The 17,708-nt window shown below is 40.2% G+C and overlaps 1 protein-coding gene across 6 annotated transcripts in view; it reads right to left on the bottom strand.

Annotated features, from left to right (window-relative positions):
- Nucleotides 1-17,708, bottom strand: part of LOC148677656 (H(+)/Cl(-) exchange transporter 3) — a 44,026-nt gene that overhangs the window by 12,674 nt on the left and 13,644 nt on the right. For 3 of the 6 annotated variants that reach the window (XM_088618360.1, XM_088618617.1, XM_088618695.1), the window contains exons 3-7: nucleotides 6,344-6,501; nucleotides 4,781-4,880; nucleotides 1,883-2,070; nucleotides 1,506-1,628; nucleotides 29-235 (exon numbers count right to left, since the gene is read on the bottom strand). In XM_088618360.1, coding sequence (XP_088474486.1) covers nucleotides 29-235; nucleotides 1,506-1,628; nucleotides 1,883-2,070; nucleotides 4,781-4,880; nucleotides 6,344-6,501 — 776 coding nt within the window. Of the gene's footprint in view, nucleotides 1-28; nucleotides 236-1,505; nucleotides 1,629-1,882; nucleotides 2,071-4,780; nucleotides 4,881-6,343; nucleotides 6,502-11,821; nucleotides 12,031-16,736; nucleotides 16,759-17,708 lie in introns of those variants that run through there. The other 3 variants (XM_088618532.1, XM_088618442.1, XM_088618783.1) reach the window with 3 other exon arrangements.

Below are 17,708 nucleotides of genomic sequence, written 5' to 3'. Positions count from 1 at the left end.
TACAAATATGGTAAAAAAAGGAACTCACTTCTCGTTTTTTTGCCTCGTTTTTGCTGTACTTGGGGAAGAGGTAAGAGAAGATGTTGCCGCAGCAACAGGCCACATGGACCAGCGGCCCCTCTTTACCCAGACTGAGGCCTGATGCCACAGCCAGCACCAGTGTGATGGTCTTGATCATCAGCGTCCATTTCCCCAAGTACCCACGGATAATAAACCCACTCAGGATCGTCTTGATCTGGAAGAAACCAGGCGATTATGATTTCACCTCTTCCCCAATAATATCAAATCTGTTAGTAGCACTTAAACTAGACAGTGGATGCAAGAGTGATACAAACATCATTTAATTTACCTGTTTGGCTTAAAGCAGTGGAGTACAACTCCAGTCTTGGAGGGCCAGTGTCTGTTCCATGTTAACCACCTCACTGAGTTAATCATTAGCTTAATTGGACCAATTTAACAGTTTTCAAAGGTCTTCAGCTGTTGATGATTTCTAGAGATCTCCAGAAAATGCTGGATACAGGCCCCAGAAGACTGGAGTTGCTCATCTATAGTTTGGTAGTACGACAGCTTGACTGAGAAAGCCCACCCACACACACGGGTGAAGAATACAGAAGTTTAAGAATTCATCAGAAAGTATAAACATACGAGGTAACAGATACAAAACAGATGAACGCAGTAATACCAGAAGTGAGATATATGCCACAAATCGTGGTATTTAGCAAATATCAAATCTTTGGCTACAGTGTAACTATGAGGCGTGACGCAGACGGAACCCCAAAAAAGTGTGAAAAGGGAAATAAGCAGAGTAAGGCTCACACATATTCACAATAAATGCACCAATTAGAGTTAATGCTTTAAAACAAACAGCAGCAGCTAATCATGTAGCTGAAAGAAGACAGAGAATTTAGACCTTCTGTGTAAGTTCAGAAATAAACCCGCTGGGTTTGGGGTTAAGGAATGATGTCTAGTCACACCGATAAAGCGATCGTACAGTCAATTGAGGAAGCCAATCAACCCCCATACCCCCTACCAAACACGCACTCACGCAAACGAATTGCAGAAATGACAATACACATGTTCAGAAATCCTAAAGTTTGGCATTAGCATTTACAACACAATGAAAGAAATTAATGACATTATAGACACCAGTAGACCCCACCACAGAATTTACTGGTCGTGGACCACGTTTGTTCTGAGGGACCATACTGAGCTGAGCCATGCTGTTGAGGTAGCTGGAACTTCCAGGGATTTTGAGCAGAATTTAAATTTTTAAAGATAAAGTCCAGGAAGGGAAGATTTTCTATTTATTGTATGAACAAATGACTAACAAAAACCTTACAAAAGCCTAGATGATCATTTGAAAAACAACTCAAATATAAAAAAAAGTTGGGTTGCACACTAATCGCTCATGGAACAAATTACTTTCGCTGGCTAAAATAGAAATAAAAACCTTTTCCACCTTAAAATGCACAAAAACCCCATAAGAAACTTTCAGGAGTACTTACCTCCGGGATACCAGAGCCACAGGCATATGGCGCAAACACTTTCACAAGACAAACAGCTAAGAAAGCAAAGGCTAAGGCCCAATATATATACATGATGTAGTTCATTATATAGGAGCCCGGGCCCTGCAGAAAAAAGGGGAAAAAAAAGACGAACTTTTAATACCAATTTCATTACACCTCTGCACTAAATCAGAGGAGCGCATTGTCATTTTTTTTTCAGAACCTTCATACTAAGTAGCACTTTTTTGTGTTTTATAAAATAAAGGGGAAAAAATGCTGAAAGAATGCCAATGTTTTTCTTCCATTTAAAAATTATATAGTGTTGAAACGCATTTTTAAATCTACACTTTGGAGCAGAAAGGGCATATTTTCTTGACCTCCGCCTGTCCGAGGATGAGTTCGGCCCAGGTCTTCCACTGCGGACATTTGTCTCTCTCCTCGAAGGTGGTCTCATTTGATCCCCAGCAGCACTGCTCGTGGTTAAACCACAGCGCGCTGAGGCACACTCCCTCCTTGAGGTCGTTCATCCAGTCCGCGGCAATGTCTATCAAGCCAGCCAGGGCGCCTAGGAAAGGGGCAGAAGCTACGAGTTAGACCAGTGGCTGGCAAACTTCCCTTATTCACAGACTGTCTTTCAAATCCAAAGCTTAAGATGGACCTCCTCACTCAGAAACACATTTACAGGCACACATTATCTACAATGGCAAGTAGCGTTAGCTAACTATACAGGTTTCCCTTGCATACTGAGGGGAAAACAAGGGCATAAGTTCCCACGGGCCACAGTCTCCCCTAAAACTACAAATACAAAACTGAGAGTTATAATTCAACACATGAGCTATAAAATACAATTAACAGGAAAAAGATATGTTATTTACCTTGAGTCCTGAGAGTTAAAAATAGCAGAATATTTCACTATACTTTAGAGAGCTCTGACATCAGGTAGTCACGCCCATTGCGAAAGATAAACACCCACACACCTAGCTGGCTGGAGAAACATGGGAGCATGAGGGAGACGCCAGGGAGGCGAGGCGATAACACAGGGTCATGAGTTCGTGGAGAAACTGCGCAATTAATGGTTTACCATGGGCAGAATCGTGCACGAGCAAGGGTTTCCCTGCAAGGGGGAAGATTAGTACTGAATATGTAAGAGCGAATTCTGTGGTTGACAAGAACTGTAAAGAATTACCCTTAGCTAGTTACATCAATGAGATGGAAGCGCACTGAGTAAAATGGTGTTTCTTACTTTCACTGTAAGGTCACATGATAGCTTAAGCAGCACTCGTTCAACTTTTACACTTAGGGGGCAGGCTGACATAACAGTGCTGAAGGACCCCGAGACCAGTCACATTCCTCTGGGCTGAAATCCTGGAGTACAGGCTGGACTACTGCCACAGTGAAGTGAGACGAATCAAGATGATGTCACTCAGTTAACGGACACGCTGCTTGTGTGCAGCAATGCGGTAAAAAGCTGAAACACATCAGCGAGCCAAGTCTGTAATCTTGCTTTCCAGTCTGCCTGCTTTCTTCTGAAATGCAGTTATCTTGTCGCCAATCAAAATCACGCAGGTCAATGTGAAGGCTTAAGTCCTTCCTCCAGAAAATTACCACGAGAGAGCTGACGCATTTCTGAGGAGTTTATCATGCCCTGTACATTCTTGCTTGCACAGCTTTGCAAAGAAGCATGACATCCGAGGTTGGGAAACTGCAACAACTGCATTGTGTAACAACTGCATTTGAACAGTGCATGGTCAGACACGTGCCTCTTAATGCAAATTACAATGACTAGCCGTTGTATTTGGGTTCAGGGCTTAAATTCTAGTATGTATTCCATTCTGGCCGTCTGTCTTCAGGACAAATTATAAACAACTAGGACAAATAATAAACAGGCTGCTCTCATCTTAAAGTTTCCTCTTTTAAGAAATCCATCCAATAATTTGAGAGTTCAAAAGTTGACATCCTTCCTTGTAACTCCTTGAAAAACTGAAAGGTCCCATTATCCCTTTTCGTTCATAGCAAACAAAAACTCAACTGTGCCGCCATAGTTGACTTAAGCTGAATTGCATTCTGTTCTGGCAACGCAACCACCTTTCCTGAAGTTGGCATTCGGAGTCTTTAGATTCAGGATTTGGAGAGTCTCCTGCTCAATAGACAGGGGTGCAGCTTTCCATTTGCTAACCACATTGGCTCCTGCTATAATCTAACATATCATCACAGCCACTGGAAGCAGAAATCCCATCCAGTTGTATGGGATGTTTTACACTTTGTAATCAGAAAATCTCAGAAAATATGTAAATGAAGCTTTCAGGACCTTCCCTGGGATTTGTCATCGGCTCTTCAGTCCATTACAATAGTATTTCTTTGTTTTAAGAATTTCTCTGAATGCATCTATGTGCTCTGGGCTCTTTGTGTTAAAGTTTTATTTCATTTTAGTAGGATTCCTTGCCTCATAGATAGACTTTGTAAGCATAAGACACATACAGCAGCCTCCCAGCACTGAATTCCATGAAATCAAAACCAATGTGACTTCGATTTTCTGTGATTCAATTGCTTTACTATGGTTTTACTCTCCTATGTCCTTGTCGTCAGCATTACTAGCATTGTTACAGTGTAAAGACTTCAGAAATCCATTTATATACAGTATATGAATGCTTAGCAGAAGTATTAATATGCAACAATGCATGATCTGTATAGAGTGATATACTGTACAATGTTAAAAAAACGTTAATCGAAATAGTAGTAGTGCGCCTTTCTAAACCATAAAGTCGCTTACTTTGCCTGTTGTCATATCAGTAAATAATTAATCCCACTGAAGTGATGTCCTATCACAAAATGTACACTTGCCCCCGCTTTCCACTGAAGACATAACTCATCACGACTCAAATTTACACAGCGCTCATCTTAAAAGAAACAGCAGGACAAAGATAATCACCTGTTTCCTCGAAATCTTGCGAGAGCAAATCAAGATTTTTTCAACGAGATGTTCCTTTAACTACACGAGCTTCAGAAATGCTTCTGGCTTCTTAACAGCCAGCACTTTTTGAAACAAAAGAACCTTCTGCCTATCTGCCAATTCTTTTGTTTCTGTACCAGTGAAAAGCAAAGTGACTGCGAGCAAAGCAGCAAATATCAGAACAACAACTCAAGTATTTTCCTTGTAATTCTAAATCAAACGTCGCTAAAGAGAATGTACTTGAGTCAATCAATGAACAAAACTCAATGGCAGATAACACCGCAGTTGAGCAGCAATGAGAGAAGCCGGAGCAGGAGGGCTTTACCTGAAGCAAGGCCAGTGAGTGTAACAACGAGCCATCCTGACCAGGCGTCATAGAGACTCTTCGTAAACTCCCACGCCGATTCCTTCTTCTTGCTGGTGATCTAAACACGGGACACGACGCATCACTTTCAAAGACTGTCAAAAATGAATGAGCAAAACCAGCGCTTGCACAGGTGCAGCCAGTGGCACCAGATGTAGAATAACAGTGATAAATGCTGGGGGGTTTTGTTCACAAAGATTCATATTAAAAAGCAAGAGCTGGTGCACTACTAGACTACAAATATGGGAAAATGTAGTCCACGGATCTTTTTTCTTCAGCTAAAAGGAAGCGTAATTTTGTAACAAACGTTTATCAAAGTTTATCAGTTATTGTCCCAAGAGCTACAGTATGCCTGCAGAAAATGTACTCCTAATGACTCATATTCTGAATTCTTCAAGTTGTGAAGTTTAGTTTTTCTTTCAGCAAATTTAAACACATTCGGTGTATGTTTTGTTTTAAATAGATTTACTTCAAAATTCATAAAAACAACCGATCCATGATGCAATTCTGGACAAATTTGTATCAGTCATCAAAAACGTTAATTGGAGTACCTTTATAAGCAAGTTTATAAACCAAAAAAATAATGGCTAAAAATACTGTATTTGATTAAAAATGTGGAGCTGTATTTCTTCTCCAATTAACTTCATTGTCAGTTTTATTGATTCATATGTGGTGATAATTAAATCACATCTTTCTAGTGATTTGCATATTGCAACAAAATTGTGAGTGCCAGTTTGTGCATATGCACAAGTTCCAGAAAAAATGCTGCCACATTTTCCTACTCACAATATTTGAATCACTTTTACTAAGCTACCTGAGAAGAACAAATTATGCAAACTGAACATCTTTACATTGATGTTGTAGGAGGCATTAGTCACAGGTAAATTACAAAGGAGCTGTGTGGGTTACTCCCAAAACAAGATGTTTCAAAACAAGTTTTTTTTAAACAAATAAAGTTAAAGCAAAGTTAAATGACATCCCCACACAAAAGGGAGTACGTTTAATGAGTGACTCGAGCATTCTTTGTGGTGCTAAATATAAATATCACATAGGTATCAAGAAAAATGTGTTTTTAGGTAGACAAGATTTTAAGGAAAGGTTAAACACTGACTTAAATTCACAAAGAACTGAAACATTAACATAACCCTTCTGGTAAAAATAGCAGAAAACCGCACATCCTCTTCAATATACAGAGACTGCCAATAAGCAAAAGCAGTTTTTTTTTCCCCCGGTGTGTGGGTAATGCAAATGAAATCAGCTTTACCTTCAAGACAGAAGAACAGCTTTTCGAGAAAACCTTCCAGAATTCACAGGAAAACATCCCGGATTTGAAAATAATTTTACATGAAGACAAAAAAGGACAACAGGGGAACGGGAGGCGAAGGTGGGGTTCGAACCAAAGACGCTAAATATTTTTTGTAAATAACATATGTATGGAGATGATTCTGCAGCTCGTTACTGGACCGCACTGCTTTCCTGCGGAAATGGTCAGTACGTCAGTCATATCCCCCCTCCGACTCGTACCTTTCTGTGCCTCTCCCTGTCTTTGCACTTCTCCCTGACCCAGTCAATCGTGTGGAAGTCATCGTAGGTGCCGACGCCTGGGATGGGCTCGTCGAGAAGGTCCAGCAGGTGGGTAGAGCTGCTTATGTTCCCCCCATTCGTCATCGTATAATTAGTTCCTGGCAAAAGGATAGAAAATAAGTGGAGGTCAATGGGAGGAACTGGTAGGATGTGAAAGGAGAAGATTGGAGAATAGCTCAAACACAGCCGAAGGAGGACGTAAAAAACCTTATCTTCATTTTTAGACACACCAAACCAGTAAGCAATCAATCTTCACTAGGGCCACGTAAACTATCCGCACGTTACCTGTCAGACCGGAAAATAAGTAATGATCTCGAGCTCATAAGCACAGCATCTGAATGCTCCAAATATTGAGCACGCTCTCGACTTTGAAATTAAAACACGATTAATTCAAAAACATTTTGTTAAGAAGAAAATGGTACCATTTTTCAAGTAGATAGCGCCTTTTAGCCTTAGTGTAAGTGCAGGATTTTAACCACACCCCATGTTTTTTTTTATACAGTATAAGAGTACTAATCGAGGCAGACTGACAGAAGCAAAGAAACGGATTCTGATTCTTGGCTTCACCTTGACCCCAAGGATCCTCACACACATTAGGTGGGATGACCATAAGGAGCTGCTACAAGGGTGACCACAGGGTTGGCATGAGGGCAGAGAAGTGACAAACTTCTCAAGGACTGCCTTCAAAACTGCTGCTTAGGTGAGTGAAAGTGGGCGAGGTCGAGACTGTCCTTGTCCTGAACTTTTTACTACTTATATACAGTAGTCCAGCAGTTCACACAGAACGACAGAAGCAATTCGCTAGATCTTGATTTACTGGATTAACCCGACTGGCTGAAGGAACAGTGGCCTGGCCTGTAAGGCTGAACCCCCCAAAGAAGCAAGCTGGACCCATGGTCCCAGTGCAGACCTCTTAACTGCTGAACTGAAGATCAGGTGATCAGATGTCACTAGTCCAAACAACTAGTTTTGATTGAGTGATGATCCTTGTTGAGCAGTGGACAAGGTGAAGCTGATCTAAAATGAGAGGCCAGAAAAACGTTCAGCAATTCAAGCCTGCTTTTCAGATTGAAGATTGAAGTAACGGAAGAACCAAGGGCAAGAGACTACTTGCCAGTTCTAATTGATAAATAGTTGTTTGGTTTTTAATCAATGTCAATCTTCATGATTTAGTTGTAACTGGTCATATAAGTATTAATAAAGACTGAAAATGGAGTCTGACACACCTTGGCTGCCTGGTTGGTATTGTTAAAGCTGAAACAAAGTCATGTCATTACAGTGTCATGAAAGAACTGATGTGTGGGTGTTGAAGCAGGTGTTGGATGATGAAATATGATCAATAAAAGGAAACTGGGGAAAGAAAGCAAAGGGCTTTGAGAGTTTTCCCGAGAATGAGAAAGCAACAAGGATGTGTTTAGAGACAGACGCTTTATAAAAGCAGGAATTATGGATTTCTGGAGGCCTTTTAAGGCGTAGGATAACCTGTGGACATAAAATAGTTACCTTTTAGTAACTTAAGGAAGTAATGGTGGTCAGATAACTATGTGTAACCTTTGGTTTAGAGGATATAATTACTTGAGGAAATCATACTGTAAGATGAATAAGATTGTCCTTTGTTTATTTTACTGAAGAGCAAACATGATACCAGAAAGCATGAGGGCTGATTTCATAGTCCAAGTAGATGTCCAAACAAAAGAAGCAATAAGTACAGTGCAGCTCACATAACGTAGAAGAGATATATGAAGGGGAGCTGGAATCATTTTGGAGGTCATCAGGCTGCAAACCACCTTCCTCTGTAGCATGCATCCAGCCCGAAAGAAGGAAGAGTGTATTTAACACTTAACCATAATAACTCTTCAGGAATGAAAGACCTGAAGTTATAGAAAGTAATGTTTCAACTGTGAAGGATCAATTGTGATAGCCTGATTTCCACCCTGCAGGTGGTGATACAATGGTGTAGGGAAGCCATAGCAGAGGCGACACTGAGAAAAAACAAGAAGAGAACTGAAAACCACATTTTTCCATATAAGAAAATACTTCACTTAAATTGACATAGGTAAGTTCCACATATCTCAAACCACAGATACAAAAATGCTTTCTTCCTATTCAACAATGAAGATCCACCTGAGATGTACAGAATTACTTTGATGACAGTATGTCAGGGTGCTGCCTTTCACAATATAAAGGGAATATGTAGGAGAGCAAAACAAGCTAGTACAACGCAAGCTCTGTGCTAGGCCAAATGAAATAGTAAGATTGAAAGGGGACTACAAATAGCGTGGATACTAAGCTACCATGAAGACAGCCCGATCACAGGCCAATTCTAAACACATGAGTCTTGAGCAGGTGCTGAAAGATGGTTGAGCAGTTCTGATTTCTTGAGATAGTTCAATCCAATACTGAACTAGGAACAAGGGTGGAGAACAATAGGATCTGGAAGAGGAGAAAGATGAGAAAGAGAGGATGGTGCAGGAGAAGGTGTAGGGAGAAGTTAGTATCTGAAGAGAGGCAGAAAGAGATGTTGAGGCAGTAATAGACAAAGACTAGGGTTTTGAAGCCCTACAACAGAAAGACAGAGGGTGGAACTGCAGTAGTAGAGCAGCATGAAAAATGTGAAGAAGAAGATAGTATTAGTAGAGAGGAAGTCCAAAAGGAACTTAAAGTTGTGGGACTTAAAAGGTGCAAAACTACCAGTGCCTGGACTCACAGTTGTGTAGAACATATGGTAAAGAAGGGAAGGATTCTTAAAAAGATGTTCAAGGTGAAGTAGGACAGAGAAGAAATTCATTGGGGGACAGAAAAGAGAAGGGTCGAGACTTACAGACCTTTGACAGAGGAAAATGAGGAAGCAAAAAGAGAGGAAAGGATGAAAAGTAGGTCAGACATTGAGAGGCTGTTATGATTGTGAGAGTGCAATCAGGAGAAGGTGACTTTAAGGCAGAGATACAGGTGAAAACCTGAGTGAGTGCTGAGTGTAAGACTGGGTAAAAGGAAAAGACAATTTGTGCACTTTCAGCATACAAACAATCTAAAAAGCTAGGGAAGGAGATGCCCCAAGGAAATCAAGGAGCCAGCCAACAGGATGAGGGGATGTTGGGATGAGGGGCCAGGGACAGAACGCTGACTGACACCTAAAGAGAAACTGTGAGGAGCAGAGGAAAGGCTTCGTGGTATGGTATAGGCAGTCTGAGCAGCACGAGGATTGTGGGTAGAGAACTTGATGATGGAGATGACGGAGACTGAAAATAGGATCGCTTGCTAAAGGGCAGGAACTGAAGAGAAGGTGGAAATGACATGAGCGATAGAGACCATAAACGGGGGCCAATTCAGAACTCTTCCATTTCTTTTCAGCTGAGCACAGCTTATTTTCTGACAGAGTTGATTACGGAGTAAAGCCAAGGATGGGAGGAGGAGGCAGTCAGCTTTATTTGATGTTAGCTGGCAGTCCAAGAGAGTTATCTTCTTACCCTCAGCAGGACGGGGCTCATCCTAAGGCACGCGATGGAACATTCTGTAGAGGTGGACATGATTTCTTAAAAGAAAATGAAAAAGGAGTGGTTCTACACTAAATCCACTTTTAGTTGTGAAGGGAATCAATAAACCTGAAGATAACTGTATATAAAAATACAGATAAATACAGGGATGCCCATTCATTCAATATCGGAGAACCATCAGTTCCTGGCAAGGGTTGCTGAAACATGAATCTCATCCCCAGAAGTGCAGGACACAGAGGTGGGACATCACTGCGCAGAATGCAAACATAAGCATCCATGGACACTTCTGGGACACCAATTAGTCTAGCCAGTACGGCTCTGAGAGATGTGAAGATCCTGGAGCTCTTGGTGAAACCAATGTGAGATCATGAGAGTGTGCAAACCACACAAAGATAGCGCCCCAGTCTGGATTAAAAACCCAGAACCCACGATCTGCGAGGCAGCAAAAACACACAAAGATCATATAACATGCGAACGGGTGTAAAAAATAATCATCTATAAGATGTTTTTTCAATACTTCAAACCAGCTACGACTATGTGCCCCGACACATTAGACATGACATATTCGAGGCCCACAGAACAGCTGAGTTGACAATGGCTTACTGTGCATTATTACCAGAAGTGCAAAGCAGATAAAAGAGGCTCAGCCCTAGCACAGCAACCTTGTGCCCCAAATGCCAGCTGAATGAACATATGACCTAAATTTGAGCACAATAAAGAAAAATACTTAAAGCTTAGACAATATCTTGGCAATTCCTTTAATCAAGCACTTTCGTGCCACTTTAACGTAATGTTGTTTTAAATAATCCGTTAACATCATGGTACAGAATAAATTAAGATTTAAAGAAAGGACAACATTTGGAAGTAATTACATAGAATGGAAGCTGCTTTTACTTTTTCCCAGCTGTAAGTTGTATTAAAACAAAAATAAAAATTGTCTTACTTTTAACTACCTGCAGTATCATAACTGTTCTGTCCAAAGGTATTGGTCTACAGACCTTTAATATGACTGAATTAGACTGGAGTGGATTTGACTTTTCAAAAATTAAAAATAAAATATGAGACCAAAGGAGGAAAGAAACATCTTTCCATGCTTCTTATATTATTGCTTTCTATGACACAGGTGTAACACTACAGTGTGGCATATTTTTTCTGTTCAAAAATAAAACTGAAAAAAAAATTCAGAACACGTCAGAAAAATCTGATTTGGAGCACAGAAAGGCTACAATCCTGTTCACTGAGTTCAGTAGATAAGTGGAATGGGGGAGGGGTCTTCCTTTAACACTCTCTAGAGTGGGTGGGGCGAATTGATATTAAGGCACAGTAGGCTGATCATTCACTTGCAACTGAAGATTTTCCTTTACCCAAAAAAATCCAAACACTCTCACACTCATTACATAAAACATCTCATTTTGCTGAGGATATTTTGTCACTTTTAATATAAAAAATGGGGACTGGAAATTGATATCGACACTACTTAATTCTCTATCGTAGAGTGTAACAGGGTTTTCCTGTTGAAATGCTAATGAATTATGAATGCTCGACACATGTTCGAGGTTCCTGCATTTTTCATGCAGCATTTACACCAATCTCTGCAAACTGAAAGCTAACCCGCCTGCCTGCTGCAATTTCTCCCTACAAAACACTAAAGATGGAGGCACTTGCTGCTGTCATCTGAGCACTGTTAATCTGTCCACAGAGAATACTCTTAAACACCGTCAAGCAGAGCTGAGCAAAAGGAACAAATTCATAGACAAAGGTAACACAGATATCGACTCAGCAAACAAAAAAAGATTAATGTACAACCTGTATTTGACTACGGAGAGCCAAGACAAGAAAAAAGCCGATGCCATTTTCCTGCACTTTACTGAAAATCTCGTCATAAAGATACAGAGGGCACCAATTCAAAACGGAGAAAGCATACCTCTTTTGTGTATCTCCTGCAGGGGTATGTTATCCCCTCCCCCATCATAGGGCAAATAGGGATCAGAAGACATGTCCATACTCCACAGCGAGAAAGGAGGCAATCTACAGCTCACAAAGCTCGCTCCATTTGTTCAACAGCAGTAAGAGCAGCAGGCAGGGGAGCTGCCATATTTGCTAGAGATCTGGACTCTGTGCAGGCTTGCTGCAGCAGCTGACTCCTAAAGGCTGATGATGTCATCACTGGGAAACATTGCAGTCTGGTTGCTAGTGGCTACAATCTACCTCTATTCAGAAGCACAATGCAAGACTTACTATCACTCACCAGCCCCAGGTTCTGAAGGTGACTATTCTTAGAACAATGGATAATGCACTGACTAGGTTTAATTATCTCAATCCATGTGTATGGGAACATAATTAAACATCTCTGTGTCTTTCCTTGCTTCAAGCATAAAACAACCTAAAATAAGTAACCATTTAATTAAGTCTCACCTGCATGGATGGAGTTTAATATAAAAATACGATGACAAATATATGAAAGGTTTCGAAGGTGTTTCTATTTAGGTAAAATGAACTGTTTAAATTGCATTTGCAAAGACTGCAAAATTGTAAGCACAGTGTTTTGTGTTTATATAATATCTGATGTCACTGTGCACTCTGGATTAAATTAGCCAGCAGCTGGATACAGTACCAGCTTGGGAAGACAGAAATGAAATGCTTTTATTCAGCTGTTATCTGATATGCACTCTCTGTCTCGTCAAATTAAAGAATCTTAATGCACTGTGTTGAACACAGCATTATGATGCATAGACACAGCATAGAAAAAAATAATGCGATTACAGTGAAAAGTTTATTTTAAAGTGCAGTTTAATCACATATTGATCACTTATAGGGTTGACTGTGAGTTACAGAACTACAGGTTAAAGAATGCTGTAATGTAAAAGGCAAAATAAAATAAAAAATGAAACAGTGTGTAAAACAGCAACTCTTGATTTAGGCCTACTAACTGAAGGGAATATTCACAGCAGTTCACTTTTGCTTTCTTCTTCGGTCAGTTATCTTCATGGCATCTTGTTATGTTTATAATGCTCCTGTTGTAATTCTGTATGTTTTGAAACCTAACTCCTGACAGTGGCATACCTGGTGTTCGAATCTGTGGTTGTATGGTTAAGAAATAAGCTGTACCAATATGTTTAAGGCCAATATTTGTTTGTAATTGCCACAGCTTGGAGATTACGCATCATTTTTTCAATATGCCTCAGTAATAGAAAGTTTAACTGTCTACATGTTCCCATTTATAGAACACGTAACTCATTAATTTTTCTAGTTAGTTCATTTTCTTCTCTTTCGTAATGAAACAGTGCCCGTGTTTTATGCAATCAGGTAGTTATGTCTGCCATTTCATTGTTCATGCTGTGCGTGTTACTTGATAATAAGAGTACACCACTCATCCGAATAACAAACCTTGTTTATGACATACACAAGGACTTCTTAAATCTTTTTTTAACGTTGTTTAGGTGTAAACTGTATCAATTTAGAAATGAAAGTGTTTATTGTCACCTACTGGTCTACTGCTACCGGTCACAACAATGTAATCGGATTGAAAATGGTGCCCAAAATCCCAGAAGAAACTACTGAATAAAAGACATTATGAAACACATTCTTAGTAAAATAATGCATTAACTGTTTACCAATTTAGCTGAGCAAGCGGACCAATCCTGCTTGTGCAATTCCTGAGAAAAAGTGTGTTACAGGAACTTGACCACGAAGACAGGCGTACTTCAAAGCCCTACTAATATATCTGAGCCAAAGCAGAGATTTTAATGATGACGTCACCTATCTCTACCAGTCACTATCACATGGAAGCAAACACCTGACAATTGTTAGATGAATTCTGGACACAATTATTCCAGCTGTTCAATTTAACTCCCAGCCACAGGGGATCCCATTTAATTCTGCTAACCCTGCGGCGTCTTTACTGCAAAGCTGAAACAGTACACCTACATGGGGATACATGGTTACACAAGCAGTCCACAAAAATAGTGTGACTCACTCTACACTTAAGCAGTAATTTTCCATTCATCTACCAACACCTGTCCACTCCTGTTTTGTAAGACCTAACAGGCAAAACAGGCTGAGAAATTCAACTCTTTCAACAGACACACATTTAAAACAGAGAGCATAATCTGAACGCTTCTGAACCACTAACACATACTGTACATTAACCAAGCACGCTCTGCTTCTTTTCATAACCCAGGGCTGAATTATGATCTTTTCACACTCCTTGCATTATAACCTGTAGTCTATAATAATTTATTTTGCTATTGTGAGTCACATAATCAACACATAACATGGTGCAGGATTTCCTGTGTTTGCTAAGAGATACCACTGCTGCCCTTCTAAAATCTACTAAAAGTATGTTTCTTGTTTAATTAAAAATGAACGTCTCACTTGGTCTCCATAAATACAGAGTATGACGTGAAAGAAGACAAGTTGTTAATAACTGTTGTGGGAGCAAAACAATCTAAAACAGTGTCAAATTCCTTACTGCGTAAGGAAACAATGGCAAATGAAAATGAAGTACACACAAAAAGAAATATTTAACTACTAGATTAATTTTATTATTACCGTAGGCTAGCATACAAAACATGACGTTTAAACAAACTAGCAAACCAGGCTGGTAAAACAGGTAAAACTTTTCTGCATGGTTTGAGGCATGTCATACTTGTGTGACTCCGGGAACAGCCACTTCACAGCAGAGCACACCTGTCAAACCACAGGTTAATGTCTCCACCGCACTCAGGCTGCGGTTTATGTGCTGAATTGGTAAAAATGTTTAATGAAAGACCTAATAAAACACTGCTGTGTTTACTTTGTTACTTAGCTCATTTCTGTGTCTGCATTCTGAAACCCACCTACAGACAAAGAGCATGCCTTGTCCATATTAACCTTTTCCTTCTTTGCTACGATCTGTCTCGATGAAATTAAAATTCACTGCAAAGCTCTAAGAAAATAAAGTGCAGTATAATACATTTTAATCTCTTACTATTCTTCTGTAAATTGTCAAATGAAATTAAGACATTTATTCATGTAAAACGTTTACATAGTCGTACAAAAAGACTTTTTGAACTAAGCAACTAGAAATATTTATACATTTCTGGTAAGGCAGAATCATAACTCCAACATGTAAAGGGACATATGGGTTAGGGACATCCAAACTGGCAAACAACTACACAGTCCACAGTCTCCATTCCTCAGTCCAAACAGACATTTGGAGGTGGCACACTAGTTAAAAGGTATAAAGAACCTAGAGCAACAGCACACTTTTAAGTGCCAGAACTTCACAGAACAACACCTTGTCAGTGTCACCCATCCTGGAGCAACATGCAAACCACAGAATGAGGAAAAACTGAAATTTGTGCATTCTGGATTTTATTTATGACTGAGCTCTGAACAATGCTAAGACAATCAAACATGAGTTTTTAAAATCTGTTCAGCAGATTACATTATCCAATCTATAAATATTTATATGATGGCGTTGGTTTGAAGTATTGTTTGTTGTTAATAATTATGAGTATTGATAAAATTTCTGGAGAGCACTTTTTTAGTTTAGGTAAAAAAAAATCTTTTAGACACTGAATTTCAGGAATATTATAAAATAGCTTTTTTAAACAAATTCTACTCCAAAGAACAGAAAATACCATATTTGTTGATGTACAAATGAATATTGATATTCTTTTCACAACTTTTAATTACTACACTATTATTTTATACTGAACAGATATTATTTAAAAGCTATCCGTAAGCTCAAGATGAAGCAGGATGACAGCACAGACGTTTAGTAAAATCACCACTTACACGGCTGCAGAAAGCATAACATTTAACGGATAGATGGATGGATAGATAACGGATCTTAATCATTTCAAGAAAACTGAAATAGTAGTAGTGTTTTCATTTTTCCGAACCAGCAGCTGGTAGATCACTCTTTTACAAAGGGCAAGTTCATTTTTTGCTTAACTATCAACAACCCTTTATAATAATAAATGATCAGATCAGATCACTTTATTGGCCATATACAATTTCTTGCCTTAGGAATTCGGTTTTTCGCATACCCCAGCTCGCTTTCCAGGAGACACACAGACACGCAGACAGGGAGAGAAGCTGGGGGTCAGAGCGCAGGGTCAGCCATTGTACAGCGCCCCTGGAGCAGCTTGGGGTTAAGGGCCTTGCTCAGGAGCCCAACGGAGTAGGATTCCTCTGCCGGCTGCGGGATTTGAACCGGCAACCTTCCAGCCACAGGCGCAGATCCTTAGCCACAGAGCCACCACTCCACCACAAACGATTATGTTTGTGAAGTATTCTCAACACCAATATCAGTTCACAGAGCAGGCATTCCATTTCTGACTTCAGAATAGGACAGTATTTCCATATGTGCAGAAAAACATACATGTTTTGCATCTGCCGATATTCAAAGATTTTTTACACTAGACAACGTATCTTTAGCCACAGACAGAGTGCAGTGCCAACAATTCCACATCAAATTGCACAAGATCATCAAACACCAGAGGCACACAGATTTACTGGCAACTTCGGTCATGCTCTTTCCCTTTGTAATCAGCTGGCTTTCTGCTCTTTTGCAGTGCTGCAAACACACATACTGCACGACAGCAGGGGTACAGGTCTAAGGCTCTGACCCCGCATCACTGAACGTTTCCGCGTGCTGGGTCACTGCAATAGCCGGAAACCTACTTTCTTGCGGAGAAGCACGAAAAACACGTGACAGAAACAAAAGCCTAACTCTGCTCGAAGAAGCGTCTCTTCGACGGATGTCAAATACCTGAAACCTCTCTGTGAAAAAATATAAATCGGCACTAATTTCTATGCATTTGAGGAAAAAAAAAACTATAAGCACTTACCGTCGGCACATGCGATTGCTTGAGTGGACGAGTTCAAATGTTTCTGGATGTGGAATGAAGCACCCTTTCCCCCCATCCCATCCCCGGAGGCCTCTGCTCTCTATGCAAATCTGAGAGACTCCCACTATTTCCAACCAGTAGTGTTTGGGTGGATGCAGCAATTATGATAAGCACGCAGTTTAACACTAAATGAAGGCACATTCAAAAGATTTATGTACAATACATACAGATCTTAAGCAGGACACTGCTTGTGCGAATTGACTTCAGAGATAATGTTGCCCACTTTGTTGAACGAGGATGGGGAAAACAGCACTGCAAACAGATGCAGAAGACACAGCTCATCTAAATTTAAAAAAAAAAAACATAAATCGAGTAGGATGTGTAACACAGCGAAACACCAGTGTCACAACATGAGTTGCCACTTGCACCACTCAGAACCAGGGGGAGAGAATACCTAGCAAGAGTAACTCAGTCGCAAGTTCCAATTACGGCGGCACAAGCGAAGAGCGCAAAGACCGCCGAGCAGATGTAAGCCTAACTCACGCTGTAATGTTATGGTAGGAAATAAACTCAAGCCTGATTAAGGCAAGTGAATGACAGGGGCTAAAGACAAGGGTGGTTTTGTCAAGCCTAAAGATGAGTGAACTAGTACATGTAGTACTATATAATAGTTCATAAGACAGGGGACCAGTTTAGAACTGTATAGTATGACTATATATACCCTATGGCTTTAAATAGGTGAGCCTCACTATAATCCGAACTACCCCTTACCAGAAGAAATGGGTGTTCAACAAAGTCAGACGTTATACAAGTGTAACTGAACAATACTTCTTTCTATCTATTGCCAGCAAGCCACCTATTCAGGTGAGGATCACAGCAAGCAAGAGCCAGCACTGAAAAGCCAGGAACAGTGACCTATCACTCCTGGACTGACCCCGGACAAACAGACAATAGCAGACGGCCAACCAAACC

Source organism: Lepisosteus platostomus, chromosome 1 (genome assembly GCF_059453375.1).
Source record: "Lepisosteus platostomus isolate fLepPlt1 chromosome 1, fLepPlt1.hap1, whole genome shotgun sequence".
In the NCBI taxonomy this organism is placed as follows: Eukaryota; Metazoa; Chordata; class Actinopteri; order Semionotiformes; family Lepisosteidae; genus Lepisosteus; species Lepisosteus platostomus.
This window is presented reverse-complemented; position numbering and strand designations above follow the sequence as displayed.